Source organism: Sus scrofa, chromosome 10 (assembly GCF_000003025.6).
Source record: "Sus scrofa isolate TJ Tabasco breed Duroc chromosome 10, Sscrofa11.1, whole genome shotgun sequence".
Lineage (NCBI taxonomy): Eukaryota > Metazoa > Chordata > Mammalia > Artiodactyla > Suidae > Sus > Sus scrofa.
In genome coordinates, this window is record NC_010452.4 from 47,975,426 (window position 1) to 47,991,070 (window position 15,645).

The 15,645-nt window shown below is 50.6% G+C and overlaps 1 protein-coding gene across 15 annotated transcripts in view; it reads left to right on the forward strand.

The window, feature by feature from the left end:
- The window catches only part of FRMD4A (FERM domain containing 4A), a 664,082-nt gene that overhangs the window by 590,559 nt on the left and 57,878 nt on the right, over positions 1–15,645 (forward strand). For all 15 annotated transcript variants that reach the window (XM_021064221.1, XM_021064222.1, XM_021064223.1 and 12 more), the window contains 2 exons: positions 3,159–3,235; positions 9,584–9,722. In XM_021064221.1, coding sequence (XP_020919880.1) covers positions 3,159–3,235; positions 9,584–9,722 — 216 coding nt within the window. The remainder of the gene's footprint in view (positions 1–3,158; positions 3,236–9,583; positions 9,723–15,645) is intronic.

Here is a 15,645-nt window from a genome sequence, read left to right on the forward strand (position 1 = left end):
AGGCCAGGACCTGTGATGTAACCTGCAGGGCCCATTGATCAACTTAGAATTTCGAGATGGAGAGGCCAGAATGTCAAGCCCATGAAATGTGTCCTGGCCAAGATCCACCTTACCTGGCCAGGTGGGTGCAGCACCCGGGCTGCGGTCCCCCTCAGAGACCAGCCATCCACCACTCACCCCTTTCTTAGAAAACAAGGAGAAAAAGAGGGGGTCCGGGTACTAAATCCACTCTTCCTTCAAGATTTCTGGGATGCAAATGATCCACTTTGATTTTCTTAAACCCCAGTGATAGGAAGGCTTGAGGAAAAAAAAAGAAAAAATCTTAAGAATCGTTTTGGTGGTTCTGGAGTTAATCTCTTTTATTGGCCAGGACTGGGGAGAAGTCAGGACAATTAGGACTCATGCTAAGATCTGAGGGCCAGGAGTACTCGCTCTGTAGCGATACCATGCCGGGGATCTGTTGCTTCTACCTCAGAGGAGTGTCACTGCCGTTTTACACATGGGAAATCGAAGGCTAAAGGCCATGTTGTCGCTGGCCTAGGGGCAAACAGCCTGGTTGTAGGGGAGTCGGGGTTCAAACAATGAGGTCAGACTCCAGAGCAGGTGTCTCGCCACTTCGTTCTGTGTATTACCTGCAGATGATGAGGGCAGCGTCAGGGAGCTCTTGGCTACAAACACAAAAGGTGGAACATCTGTAAATATCTGACGATGGGAGGGTCAGAGAGGAACTTTGTGTCTTTCACTGAGGGATTTCGCAGAGCCAAGCATCAGATAAGAGCATAGGGGAGTTCCCATTGTGGCTCAGCAGGTTAAGAACCCAACTCACATCCATGAGGATGCGGGTTCAATCTCTGACCCCATTCAGTGGGTTAAGGATCCAGCATTGCCATGAGCTGTGGTGCAGGTTACCAATGTGGTTCAGATCTGACATAGCCGTGGCTGTGGTGTAGACGGGCAGCTGCAGCTCCAGTTCGACCCCTAGCCTGGGAATTTCCATATGCCACAGGTACAGCCCTAAAAAAGGAGGAAGAAAAAAAAAAAAAAAAAAGGCGTGAGGAGTTCCCGTCTTGGTGCAGCGGAAACGAATCCAACTAGGAACCATGGTGTTGTGGGTTCAATCCCTGGCCTCCCTCAGTGGGTTAAGGATCTGGCCTTGCCATGAGCTATGGTGTAGGTTAGAGACACGGCTTGGATCCTGTGTTGCTGTGGTGTAGGCCAGCAGCTACAGCTCCGATTAGACCCCTAGCCTGGACACCTCTGTGTGCAGCAGGTGCGGCCCTAAAAAGAGAAAAGAAAAAAAAAAAAGTAGAAGCTGAGACCCAGTCCTGGGACTGGGGTAAAGGGCTATGGGCTGTGGGGGGTGGGGGGCGGCATTTCACCCATCAACTGATGGGAGGCGATCTCAGCTCACGTAGGAATTGCTTTCCTTGGAACCGACTTGCAAGGAGGAAAAAGGGGACAGTTTTGGAGTTCCTGTCGTGGCGCAGTGGTTAACGAATCCGACTAGGAACCATGAGGTTGCGGGTTCGATCCCTGCCCTTGCTCAGTGGGTTAATGATCCGGCGTTGCCGTGAGCTGTGGTTGCAGACGCGGCTCGGATCTGCGTTGCTGTGGTTGCAGACGCGGCTCGGATCGCGTTGCTGTGGCTCTGGCGTAGACCAGTGGCTACAGCTCCGATTCGACCCCTAGCCGCGAGAGCGGCCCAAGAAATAGCAAAAAGACAAAAAAAAAAAAGGACAGTTTTCCTTGGGCTTCAGAGCCAAAGGGACTCTGAGCAGTGGACAGAAGAGGTAGCCCTAGAATCAGAATCGATGTCCTTGTCTCTATGAGGTAGAGAAAATAATTGTAAAACTCTGCAGAGCAAGCTGTGAGAAGAATGTAGCCATCCTAGAAACAGTTTTTATTCCAGCTCAGTTTGTCGGAGAGCGATCCTTTGGCCAGGCCCTGACAAGCGGTGTCCCGGGCCTGGCAGGGCCGGGTTGAGGGGACACAGAAATTGCCGTCTTAGCTTTAAAGAGACAATGTGAGCAGAGAGGGGGAGGACCCAAGGGAGTGATCAGCCACTCCTGGGACGAAGGTCTGTTGGACCCTTCTTGGGGCTAACCTCACATCCTGAGTCTCTAGGAAGGCGGCAGTATGCATCAGACAGAAGTATGAATGTCTATGGGCGTAACTGGAACCTCTGGCGACCTTTCTCAGAGAGTTTAAGTAACTTTCTTTTTCATCCCATGGAAGACCCCCCATTCCGGAGCGGTGCTGCAGCCCTAATTACTCCCAAACAGCGCAGTCAGCATCTTGGCAACAGGCTCCCTTGTCCAAGAACTGTCCACCAGGGCCTGAGGGACCGCTCGGGCAGTGCCAGGAGCTCTGTGTGGCTCCCACTGTTCAGAACCACCTCCATGTCCCACTCCCCCACTCCCTCCCCAGTGGCAGCGAGCCCCAGGCTGCCCTGGTCCTTACTGGGGACTCCTGATTTTTTGTGTGCTGCAGAAAGCAGCAGAGGCTTGACAGGCTCCTATTGTTATCTTGAGCTGCCTGCCCCCAGATACAGTCCCAGCAGCCCCCACCCTTTCCAGGGAAGCTTCACGGCCCAGATCACCAGGGCGCGTCCGGGCCCTTGCTCATTAGTGGGCAGGAAGTGGAGTCCCCATGGGAGGCTGGGAATGTGACCGCCTCCCCAGTTCAGCACTGGAGGGAGGAAGCCAGCGCTGCGTCCAGCCCGGCAGGCAGAGGGCTACCGCTCCCTTCTCCAAGCGCCCGGCCCCCCCTCCCCAGCCCGCCCTCCTCCCCCTGCCCCCTCTCCTTGGAGGGAAAAGTCTGCAGAGCTGGGAACTGTCTCAGAGACCTCAACAAAGGCCAAGCGGAGCCGGGGAACTACTTGAAAAGAACTTGTTTTGTTCCCCGTTGTGAAGCCTGCAGGAAAATCCACACCCACGTTGCCGGGGTTTTGAAGTGGAGAGCTCTGTGTGTGTGTGTGTGTGTGTGTGTGTGTGTACGCGCGCATGCCTACGCGTGTAACAAGAGACACGGGAGGTGCAAACAACCATACGGTTTCAGCTTTGATAAGGAAACTGCCAGCTGTAAGTCCAGCCCCCGAGAGAGGACGACAGCCGTGAACCGCCCACTCTTGAACTTCAACTGCATTGTTTTCTGTCCAGATATTCCAATGGAGACAGCTGGAGAACCTGTATTTCAGAGAGAAGAAGTTTTCTGTGGAAGTTCATGACCCCCGCAGGTAAGCCGGAAAAGTCCTTTTCTTCTGGGAGCGCATGGCCCGCCGGCATATGACTTAGAGGGCTGTTTCTGTGCTGTCACTGTGTGTGTTCATTGGGTGGGGGGTTGGCGGGGAGGATGGTAGATGGGGACAGCAGAGTTCAAATCAGACAGTTAAGCTTTGTTTTGTTCTATGTGTTGATAAATGCAGCAGGTTCGTGTGCGTGCGTGTGTGTGTGTATGTGTGTGTGTGTGAAATTAGCTGAACATTTCCTCTGGCTGCACGTGTTCCTTGCTCGTCTGTGTGGAGTTGTCTTTAGAAGCAGGGGCGTTTTAGGAAAGATTTTGTAGCACTGCAGAACAATCCCCAAATGAAACTGGGTGGGTGGGCGGAGTGTCTTTAGGAAGTTTTGGCCAGACAAGATTGCGCAGGGTGACTTATCAGAGCCACGGAGGATGCTTCATGCAGGACCATCAGCACCTGAAGGAACCTATAGCTGAAACAGTCGTGCTCGGTTTTTTGGTTCTGGGAGCTGGAATTCGAGGGTGTCTACCTCTGTGGGTGGAGGTAAAAGAAAGACCAGTCTTTTTCTCTCCCCCTCACATTGTATCCGATGCGACACAATGCTCGCCTGTCAAAACCAAGCCTCTCCAAGTCAGATGCCAAACAATAGGGTCCAGTTTGGGAATGCGGCAAGCCCTGCAGAGAAGGCTCTCGGGCCAGCATGTACTGTGGCTTTTCCTCTCTTTGTCTGCCAGTCCTAGATTTCTAGGCAGCCCCAAAGCGACAGCAAAAGTCTCTAGAAACACGCCTGACACTTAAGGATGAATCACATTCCATAGGCAGAAGCGCAGTTAGAACATGGAGGTAACCCAGGGGAAAGCAGTGCAAAGAGCAGGGTGTGGGGAGGAGGAAAAGTAGCTGCTGGGGACCTTGATACCCCCAGTCCTGGCTGGGGAGAGAGGGGTTGTTGGCACCAGCTCCACACACACATGGTTTCTGGGGACTCAAAACAAGCCACGACGGCTCTCAGAATGTTCTCAGCGTGAGAGTAAGATTTTGCCCCATCAGAGGGCGAGGCTCGTGGGGTGGTCTTCGTTCCTGCCACCAGTGATAACCCAGGAGGACTGATGTGCCACTTGCCTGGTCATGTAATCTTTGTGAAACAGCCACTCCTGTGGAGGGGGAGAGTGCACCCCCCCCCACCCCGCCACTGCCCGCCCCACGGTTACTACGCAACCAGCCTGCTGAGAACATCTTGGAGATTCCCTGGCTCCACAGGCAGGTGATGTCGGGAGCGCTGGCAGAGTATCTACCTATGCAGCATTTTTCAGGGTCCTGTGACGAACAAAGGTCTCACAGTCCAGAGATCTTGTTGATACAGAGCAGGAATTCCCTGGTCCAGGTCAGGGGCAGAGATGCTGAAAATAGTGTCCTGAAATGATCGTTTGCCACAATGGGTCAGATGCAGAAAGCAGATGATTTGGCAAAGAGTGGAGCTTGGATGCTCTTAAGGGGCTGAGCGTAAGGACCAGCCAGACTCTGCATGCCTGTGCTCTGTTGGAAATTCTGCTAATGCAGAGGCGCTGTGAACAGATCCTTGAGTGATCGTGTGTGCACGTGCACTTGTGTCCTCTCTGGGTCTGTCGTCCTACCCATGATGTATTATTACTAAATTCCCTCCCCGCTCCCAAAGCCCGGGAATACTGGAGAGTCCAAACCTCACATGTGACTACTACGTGGGCTTTTAGTCTCTTAAATGAAAGTCATCAACCTCATATTTGTTGAGTGGCTTCTGTTTGGGCATCACTTGGGATAACGAAGTTTTGAGACAGGGTCTACTGCCCTGAAAGAATTCCTACATATACACACGACTGTATATAAAATAAATACCCAACAAGGACCTAGTTTATAGCACGGGAAACTCTACTCGCTATGTTGTAATAATCTATTAAAACAAGAATATAAAACTGAATCGCTTTGCTGTACCCCTGAAACTAACGCAACATGGTAAATCGGCTCAACTTCACATTTTTAAAAAGCACTCCTAGGAGTTCCCACTGTGGCTCAGTGGGTTAAGAACCCAGCAGAGTGTCCATGAGGATGCAGTTTCTTTCCCTGACCTTGTTCAGTGGGTGTTGCCACAAGCTGAGGTGTAGGTCGTAGATGCAGCTTGGATCCTGCGTCGCTGTGGCTGTGGCACAGGTCTCAGCTGCAGTTCCAATTCAACCTCTAGCCTGGGAACTTCCATATGCCTCAGGTATGGCCCTAAAAAAATTTTTTTTTTTTTTTTTTTTTTTAGTTAAAAAAGCTAAGGAAGCACTTTGAGCACAGCTGGGGAGACAGAAGGAGGAACCTGATGTTTATCAAGTGTTTTCCACGTGCAATCACGGTTTTGGACACTTAGGTGCTCAGGATAACCTCAGGCAGTAGCCACTAGTGTTCCTGTCCTCCTTGGGGAGCAGGCATAGAAGAGATCAAGTAACTGCTCCAGTTTACAAAAAGCTCCTTGAGGATAGAGGCAGGATCTAAACCCAGGGAGTCTGGCCCCAGAGCTCACATGCCTCACCACCTGGCTGTACTTGGACAGCGGGTACCAAGTGCCAGATGGCAGGACCTGTAAATGCTGATGGCGGCCGAGCTGGTCAGGAGAGGCTTCCTGAGAAGGAGAGATGTGAGCTGAGGATGTAAGGCTCCGGGTGGGCCCTCAAGGGAATGAAAGTGTCAGTCAGGTGGGCCGAAGAGGGAAGTGGAGGAGCCTAGGGCCGGGGGGCGGCAGGGGGACAGCCTGGGCACAGGATGTGAACATATCCCCTTGTCTCCTTGGGGGGGTTGTGGTCCCCTGTCAGTCAAGAGGCCAGCAGGGAAAGGAGAAGGGAGGCAAGAAAAGGCCAGGAATGTGGCTTGCCGATGTCACAAGTTGAAACCCAACGTGACATTGGCTTTCAAGGCTCCTTTTCCATGTGCACAGCAGGGCAGGCCAAGGGGATGGTTTCAGGCCAGCTACCACATTTAGTGACAGAGCCAGAGCTCCAACCCCCATCATTGCCCGGCACTGCAGCAAGCGCTCCCCTCTGGCCTCCTGGCACACCTCCAATTAAATGTGTCATCCTGCTGCTGTGGCCTTGTTTACTTGAACGTGGCAGAGTCGCCTCATCGACCGTACGTGGGGATGGGTCAGGGTCGGCCCCTCCCCAGACCAGCAAGGAAGCCGGGGGGGGTGGGGTGGTCAAGGATGGCAGGTGTGGGCAGAATCCCATCCCGAAGGTGGATGTTCTCCTGGGACACGGCGAGCACAGGGAATGCCTCGGCCCCGGGTGCTGCCAGCATCACTGCAGATGCTTGGAGATTTGCTCTCCTGTGCACGCATCCTACCTTGATACTCACCGTTGTTTCTGCAGGTCTCTGGGCTGGGCAAATACTCGGTTTCTAAGGTTTAGGCAAAACAGAAGAGTCAGTGGGATGGGAAGAGCCTGAAGGGATTGATGTAGAGAAAAGTTAATAGTTGAGCAGGAGAAAGAAAAGTTAATAGTCGAGCATCTGCTGGAGCGCTGTCGGGAACTCACGGAGCAGCCAGCCTCTTCCGTCTTCCTCCCCCACCTTCCCTGAAAAATATACCCCACCTGGTACTGCTTTCACCCCTGTCACTAAAATCCATTTCAGGTTCCTTTTCCTGCCTAATTCAGCTTTTCTGGGAGAAAAAAAAAATGTATTTACTCCCAGGATCAGTCATTGCTATGGAAGCCAGCATGGGCATTTAGCGCTCAGTTTCCTTTTTACACGCACAGAGGCCGCAGGGGTTTCCTCCCTCTCATCGGCCCCTTTTCCGTTATTTTCAATTGTCTGTTGGTTTGTGCGCTGGTATTGTCTCTTAACTTGTGTTGTAACCAAAGTGAAGAATACCATTCTGTTGCAGTAACAAAGCACTAGATTAAAATTCCTCCTTGAAAGTGGGTCTCGGAGTTCCCGTTATGGCTCACCAGAAATGAATCTTGACTAGTATCCATGAGGATGAAGGTTCAATCCCTAGCCTGGCTCAGTGGGTTAAGGATCCCACTTTGCTGTGAGCTGTGGTGTAGGTCACAGACATGGCTCAGATCTGGCTATGACTGTGGCATAGGCCAGCGGCTACAGCACCTATTCTACCCCTAGCCTGGGAATGTCCATGTGCCCTGGGCGTGGCCCTAAAAAGACAAAAAAAATGGGGGGAGGTCTAAAGGGAGTTCCCTGGTGGCTCAGTGGGTTCAGGATCTGGCATTGTCACTGCTGTGGCAAAAGCTCAATCCCTGGCCCAGGAACTTCATGTGCCAAGGGCACAGCCAAAAAAAAAAACACCTATGTCTGAGGAACACCTATTGCTAAATCTTGAGCTCCCCAAGGGAAGCTGATGGGTACAACTTCTAATTTTCTTCAAAGGAAAATTTGCCATCAGAATAGATTATTCACAGGTCCTGACCGCCCCCAGATTCTTCCAAATGAGCCCTCTCAATCTTGAACACATTTTTCTTCTGATATGCACATAAGATACCTCAGACCTCACCTCACTGTCCCACCACCTTTGCCCTACACACCCACACACACACACAAGTATGGATGTATGCATGCACGTGCATGTATGCAAACACACATCCTCAGATTTCACTTGCAAAATCCTCCATCCATCCTATAAAGTATACTTCAGTGAGAACATGATCCTATAACTTTTTCCCCCCACACTCTATTAATGTGGTGAATTATGCCAGGACCAGTCTTTCACACCCTCAGTTTAGAGTCTGATCACGTCTCTCTGCTCCATAAGTATCTCCCCTATACATGTATATGGGGGCGGGGGCGCAGTGGGGAAGGATTGGCTGGGCTCGTTTCCTCTGCCTTCCTTTTCCTGACCCTTTTTACCCTGCTTGTCCCCTGAGTATATTTGAAATTGATAACCACCTCTTTTGAGGAACCGCGAGTGCGAGTAACATAAGGAGTCCTGGTTGCCTTAGACGCAGTGGCCTGTGATGATTAGAAGAGAATCCTCATTGTCCACCATAGGCAGCATTGCCTGGTTAACCAAAGACATTGTCAGGGGCTTTTCCTTTCTCTGAAGTTCGTCTTGGCCCAAGTGCCAAGGAGCTGAAGATCAGAACAGACCGTCCTGTGACCTAGCATGACCCATCTTATTTCACACAAGGCAGAGGCTTAGCCAGATTCTGAACCCCAAGGAGCCAGGGAATCAAGAGGTTAGCGTTATACACAAGAGCCAAGGAATGGAAACAACCTCAGTGTCCATGGATGGATGAATGGATAAAGAAACTGCAGTGTGTATACACTATGGAATATCACTGAACCTTTAAAAAAAAAAAAAAAAAAAGGAGACCGTGCCATTTGCAACAACATGGGTGTTCCTGGAGAGTATTATGAAGGGAAATTAGGGAGACACAGAAAGAGAAGAGCTGCATGATCTCACTTGTGGGTCAGACACACACAAGCGGAGAGCAGAATGGTGGTGACTGGGGAAGTGGGGAAAGTGGGGAGATGGTGGTCAAAGGGTACGAAGTGGTAGGGAGGGAGGATGAAGGAGTCTAGAGATTTGATGTGCACAGTGGTGACCGTGGTTGGTAGCGCTGTGTTGTATCCTGGAGATTGGCTAAGAGGAGGGTTCAGGTGCTCTCCACGCATGCGCACACGCTAGTAACTGTGACGAGATGAATGTTCTTGGAATGTTCTTGACTGCCGTGATCATTTCAGTGTGTGTGTGAATGTCAAATCATCATGTCCTGTACCTTGATTAGAATCAGTTTGGGGGGTTTGGGATGGAAATGTTTTAAAATTAGATTGTGATGATGGTTGTACAACTTAAAATAATTCAATGAATGCATAATAAAATACACTGAATGCATGTAAAAACAGAAAAAAGAATTTTTATTTACAGAATAAAATTAAGGAGTTCCCATCGTGGTGCAGTGGATAATGAATCTGACTAGGAACCGTGAGGTTGTGTGTGGGTTCGATCCCTGGCCTTGCTCTGTGGGTTAAGGCTCTGGCGTTGCTGTGAACTGTGGTGTAGGTCGCAGAAGCTGCTTGGATCCCGAGTTGCTGTGGCTCTGGCATAGGCTGGCAGCTGCAGCTCCGATTAGACCCCTAGCCTGGGACCCTCCATATGCCACGGGAGTGGCCCTAGAAAAGGAAAAAGAAAAAAAAAAAGAATAACATTAAAAGACAGCCTTTGCCAGCCAGTTTCATGTGTGCACCCACACCCATTTGCTCATCTTTCACCTTTTACACTAGAGCTTTTGGGACCCATTGGGTTCTCAGTAAAAGCAGTTGACTGAGAACAGAGTCCCTCGTTGTACATGTGGTTGAACCCTCTGATTCTTGCTCTCCCAGGGCCTCGGTGACGAGGAGGACCTTTGGACACAGCGGCATTGCAGTGCACACGTGGTACGCGTGTCCAGCGCTGATCAAGTCCATCTGGGCTATGGCCATCAGCCAACACCAGTTCTATCTGGACAGAAAACAGAGTAAGGTAAGTCCCTTCCCTGGACCTGGGAGGGACTCTGCAGAGACCAGACCTTTTACGGAGCCGTGAGCTCACCTAAGGCCAGATGGAGGGCATTTGTGTGCATCTTAGAATCTGGGAGTTGGGAATTGGATGGGGTTGGGGAGGCCCTGCATCCGTGCCCTGAGATGTGCACAGGTAACACTGGCCTTTTAGGGGCTAAAGGAGGCAGGAATGCGATCAGCTCTTTAAGAGGGTGACACGTTCCCTGCGACTCAGTCAGCTACAGTCAGAGCCACTCAAAGCATTTGCCGAAGCCAGGTAGGGCCCTCGTGAGGAATTCCGCCCATGCTTTTGAACTTCAGGAGCTCTCCTGGTAGCAGGCAGTGGAGCCCTTTTTGGCATATAGTGGCATATTTTTTTCTTTTTGAAAAAGGAAAAAAAAAAAAAAAGGAACCATCCTCCACCAAAAGACGCTACCTAATTGTTGAGGATAATTGCTGTGAAAGCCCTCCAGGCTTTTCCAACTGCCAACTCCATTTCTTAAAAATGCAAAACGGAAAATATTAAAAAAAAAAAAAACACCACCAACTCTGTTTCCCTCAAGTAGACACGGTGCCTCAGGCCTCATAAGCAGTCATCCTCCAAGGGAGGTTTGCCCCAGCCCCACTTCAGGCACCCGGGCTTGGGGAGGGGTGCGTTTTCTGGTGGGTGGGAAAATGACATCTCCTAGGTTCACACACAGCTTATATCAACACTCTGCCTCCTGCTGCCCCAGCCTCCTCTGCCGTGCTCCCCTGGCCTTCCCTGCACAAGCCGCTCCCATTCATTACCCCTCAGGTGAAGAGCCGTATCAAGATGGGCTCTGCCTCTTTCTCAGGATCCTGCTGGCCTGGGAGGAGGTGGGGAGTGGAACACAGAGCTCCAAAGGGAGATCAACCTTGGCCTCTGGTCTAATCTGTACCACCCCCCATGGGAGGTTTTGTCCCATCACATGGTTCTAGAGAAGGGAAGGAGGTGACCAGACCCTGGGCTTATGGGGCCCAAGATTTATTGGATTGGTGCCCTTTTGGATCCTTGCGGCTTCCTCTTTTGCTTTATTTTCCTTCTGGGTGGAGTTGCTCTTTGTGACTTGGAGAGAGGAGATGGGGGAAGAGTTGGGGTTGAGAGGGAGGAAAGAGAAAGATAGTAGGAAAATAGGACAGAAAGAAAGCAAACAGTCCCTCAAGTCACAATTCATTTTCAAATCACAGCCTTTCCCATGTGGCCGTCACTTTCTCCTTTGTAACACATGTTTCTCTCGACTACGTCTTCTTCCTGACCCCTGTTTTGGGCATCTTCTAGGGTGAATGGGCACAGCATGGAATACTTTTGTTGCTAGGAATAATGAGAGTATTCTGCAGCTCTCCTGGTGATGATGGGCATTGGCACAGGAATTTGAGGGCTGATTAGATCAAAAGAAATGGGGCCAAAGTGTTTTGACTCATGCTTTAGATTGAGACAGTGGGTGGGTGTCGGCATTTTGCCCTCCAGTGGCAAGAGGTGGAGGTCAGAACCTTAGAACAGTGATTCCATCCTCTATATTGTTTGGTGATGCATGATGAGGGGTAGAAAGTTTGGCAACCTCCTGAACCCCCCTGCCAATTTCTCTTGTGGGCAGACCCCCCACATACTGAGAACACAGTTTTGAACGGGAAAAAGAAAAAAGTATATTTCCCTCTAAGGATGGTACAGTAGCTGTTTGAACTCCTCCTCCCTATGCTGGCTTTTTGCAGTAAAGAATCTTTTGGGGGTAACTCAGGAGGCCTTAGGTCTCTGTAGCCCGATCTCAAAAAAGGTCTGACTCTGCTGTTGGACAAGGCTTACCAGACTTATAGGTCAACTCACGAATGCAACAAGTAACCCTCAAAACGTAATTATCAAAGATCACTTATTGGAGTTCCCTGGTGGCTTAGCAGGTTAAAGACCCAGGGTTGTCACTGCTATGGAGCAGGTTCAGTCCCTGGCCTGGGAATTTCTGCATGCTGTGCCCACAGCAAAAAAAAAAAAAAAAAAAAAAAAAAAAAAAAGTTGAAAAAGAAAAAATCACTTATTAACAAGAAGTGTCTTTTAAGAGGCCAAACCAAATGCTCACAGCAATAGGGAACTTTTAGCTCAGCAACCCCAGGAAATGCACTTACTCCCAGGAGGAAAAGAATTGAAAGCTTACTTGCTTTGAATGCTCACAGCTGCCCAAGCATTTCTTGTTGGAACCAGTTCCTCTACCTGCAGTGAGAGGTGAGGAACAAGTTCTCCCAAAAGGAAGTTCAAGGACTCTGCCTTCCAGGTCTGTGACCCTGGGCAAGTCGTCCCTCGCTCCTGCTTGCTCTCCCCAGTTAGAGAACTGGAAGGGAAAATCCTGACTGAATCATTGATTGGTCCAGTGACACAGTATTTGTGAAATGGCTTTAAGAGATGCATGCTGTCTTTTTTCTTTTTCTTTTTTTCTTTTTTATACAGCTGTACCTGCGGCATATGGAGGTTCCCAGGCTAGGGGTCATATTGAAGCTGTAGCTGTCGGCCTACACCACAGCCACAGCAACACCAGACCCAAGGCACATATGCACCTATGTCTGCAACACCAGACTGTTAGCCCACCGAACAACGCCAGGAATCAAACCTGAATCCTCACGGGTTCTTAAGCCACTGAGCCACGATGGGAACTTCTTTTATTATTATCATTATCAATCCAACAGACTGTTCCCTGGCCAACTCCATGTATAATTTAAATTCTCTAAAAGTGCCCCAAATTGAGTCAGAGATGATAAAATTCACCTTAGGATTTGTGTTACAACACCTTTCGTTTCTGGAAGGTTTTTTAGGCAACAGTGATGTGACCTGTCTCCAGTGGGCAGGATGGTTCTGGGTGAGTGATGGCTGACAGGGCTGGGATGAAGCGCTTCCAAGTATTTCAGAACAGCGAGTGTTGGCTGGCGTACTGGGCATTGCTTCACACCCTACTGTATCGGGCCATGCCAACCATTCCTTTCTCTGAAGTGCTTCAGCAAAACCCAGGCCTCCTGAGGGATGCTTATCAAGCCCAGAAACAAGCGCGGTCTAGTGGCTGGAGTCAGCAGGGGTGTGTAGCCAGGAAGCCTCCTGTTCTTCCCCCAGCACTTGGTCGTTTTCTTCTTTCAGGGTCCTAGTGCAAATCATTTAAGAAAATCTGAGAGTTCCCATTGTGGCTCAGAGGGTTAAGAACCTAACTAGTATCCATGGGGATGCAGGTTCAATCCCTGGCCTCACTCAGTGCGTTAAGGATCCAGTGCTGCCCCAAGTTTCAGTGTGGGTCGCAGATGCAGATTAGGTCTGGTGTGGCTGTGGCTGTGGTGTAGGCCTGCAGCCGAAGCTCCGATGCGACCCCTGGCCTGGAAACTCTCCCATGCTGTGGGTTTGGCCCTAAAACGAAGAAGAAAAAAAAAATCTCTCCCTCTCTCTCTCTCTCAAACACACACACACCCTCCATCACCCAAGACAGCAGAAAGAGGTTGGTATTGGTTGGTATCTGGCGGTTCATTCAGAACGAGAGGCTGTGCAGGTACCGCTTACATTTGGTCAATTGCATGTGCTGACCCCAAAGATCAGAAAGTCCTGTCACCTGGCTCCCGGCAACCTGTGTACCCTGGAGCCAAAGGGAGGAATTCGGAAGAAAATACTTGAAAGCTTAAATTGTTTAGAGTAAACATTAGTCAGATTTCCTCCGAAATTCAGACTGGGGACTTGTTCAGTGGGCCCCCAGTCGAAACAGCTTTCCTTCTTCGTTTTGTTTTCCGGATCCAGTCTACTCGCGCTTCGTTCCATGTAGATCAGAAGCCCAGGAAAGGCACGGTGGGGGATAATTAACTTCCCTCACAGAACGGCCACAGTCATTCTTCAGACAGCCAGACCCTCATAGCAAAACACCCAAAACCTTGGAGGCTCTTTGCCGTGGGCTCAAAGCCTGGACCTTCCAAGGCACAAATCGCCCCGTCAATTCACCACCCCTTAGCCGTCTCTCTCCATCTGGTCCATTCAGTCACTGTGCTGTTTCCATTCTGGAGAGAAGCAGGTCATTTCCTAAAACTTCGAAGAATCTAGTCTCCCCGGGAAGTCCATCTGTTGTCCCTTTTCCCGGCCTGGTTTCCTGCCTCCCAGATGGGAGTGGCAGGGATGGAGGTGGGCTGGGGGCCCCTCCTGCATGTGATTGATGACATGCTCCAAATAGCCAGTTGAGTCATTAAGGCAGCCGCATTGAGCACATTACGGCCAGGCCCTGATTGAGGTCCTCTTCCTCTTCCAGTTCTAATGGCCTTGACATCCCTTGTCTAGTGTAGTCCTGATAGTACAACTCTATGATGGGGGTTTCAAGAGCTTCATTTTACAAACAGGGATCTCAGTTATCAGAGAGATTGAAAATCAGGAGTTCCCGTCATGGCACAGTGGTTAACGAATCCGACTAGGAACCATGAGGTTTCGGGTTCGGTCCCTGCCCTTGCTCAGTGGGTTAACAATCCGGCATTGCCGTGAGCTGTGGTGTAGGTTGCAGACGCGGCTCGGATCCCGCGTTGCTGTGGCTCTGGTGTAGGCCAGTGGCTACAGCTCCGATTCAACCCCTAGCCTGGGAACCTCCATATGCCGCGGGAGCGGCCCAAAGAAATAGCAAAAAAGGCAAAAAAAAAAAAAAAAAGAAAGAAAATCAAGGTCAAACTGTGACTCAGTGGGAAGAGCCAGGATTCCAGTCCAGATCTTTCTGACTTCAGAGCCTGGGTCTTCCACCAGGCTGAATTGGCTTTATGTCTTTTTGCTTTTCAGGGCCACACCTGCAGCATCTGGAAGTTCCCAGGCTAGGGGTCAAATTGGAGCTACAGCTGCCGCCCTGCTCCACAGGCACAATAATACAGGATCTCAGCCGCATCTGAGACCTACACCACAGCTCACAGCAATACCAGATCCTTAACCCACTGAGCAGGGCCAGGGATTGAACACACATCCTCATGGACACTAGTCAGGTTCATTTCCGCTGAGCCACAGTAGGAACTCGTGAATCAGCTTATGTCTTCATGAGTTCTGCTTCCATAACTGCAAGCGTGGGCTCCTCTTTGGGCCTCAGTAACATTGTAGAGCTGAAAGAAAGAAGGAATGGGTTGTGCTTCCTGTGTTGGCTCAGAATATAAAACTGAGCCAGGTGAAGGTTGTGGCTTTCCTGGGTCAAAATGAAACAAAGGGCCTCCTGCTTTCTCTGTTCTGAGCCAGAAAACTCTGCCAAGGGCTGGCAGCTGGGGTTGTTGGATACTGGAGGGAAGGCAGCCTGGTCTTAAACGCAGGGACAGAAGCAGATGTTGGAGAGGAGACGTGAGTCAAGGAAAGACCTGTGAGATAGAAGCGGGTCAGAAGGAGGACGGCCCAGACCCGCTGAGCAGAACAAGCAGGAAGGCTTGACATTCCTTCTGCCCCTCGGACGAGGAAAGGATTTGGCAGGAGGAAGTCATTGCCTTTCACCAATTCTAACGTCAGCACAGAGGCCAGAGGAAGACCAAGGCCTCTGGGTCCACATAGATGCTGCTGGGAACAGCTGGAGGCCTCTGGGCACAGAGTGGAAATGAGAGAGAGCCAGGCACAGGTCTGCCCGTGCACCCGCCACCCCCTGCCTCTCCTGTGCGGTGGACAGTCTTGGTCTCACGCCGGCCGGGTGCACACACACATCAAAAAACTCAGTTGGGAACCTCCCCTGGTTCCATCTGTGTATCCGTACCGTATCGCCAGTGGCCATGGAAAGATTAGCAAATGTGGCAGTTCCCATCATGGCTCAGGGGAAACGAACCTGACTAGGAATCATGAGGATGCAGGTTCAATCCCTGGCCTTGCTCAGTGGGTTGAGGATCTGGCATGGCTGTGAGCTATGGTGTAGGCCAGCAGCTACAGCTCTGATTCG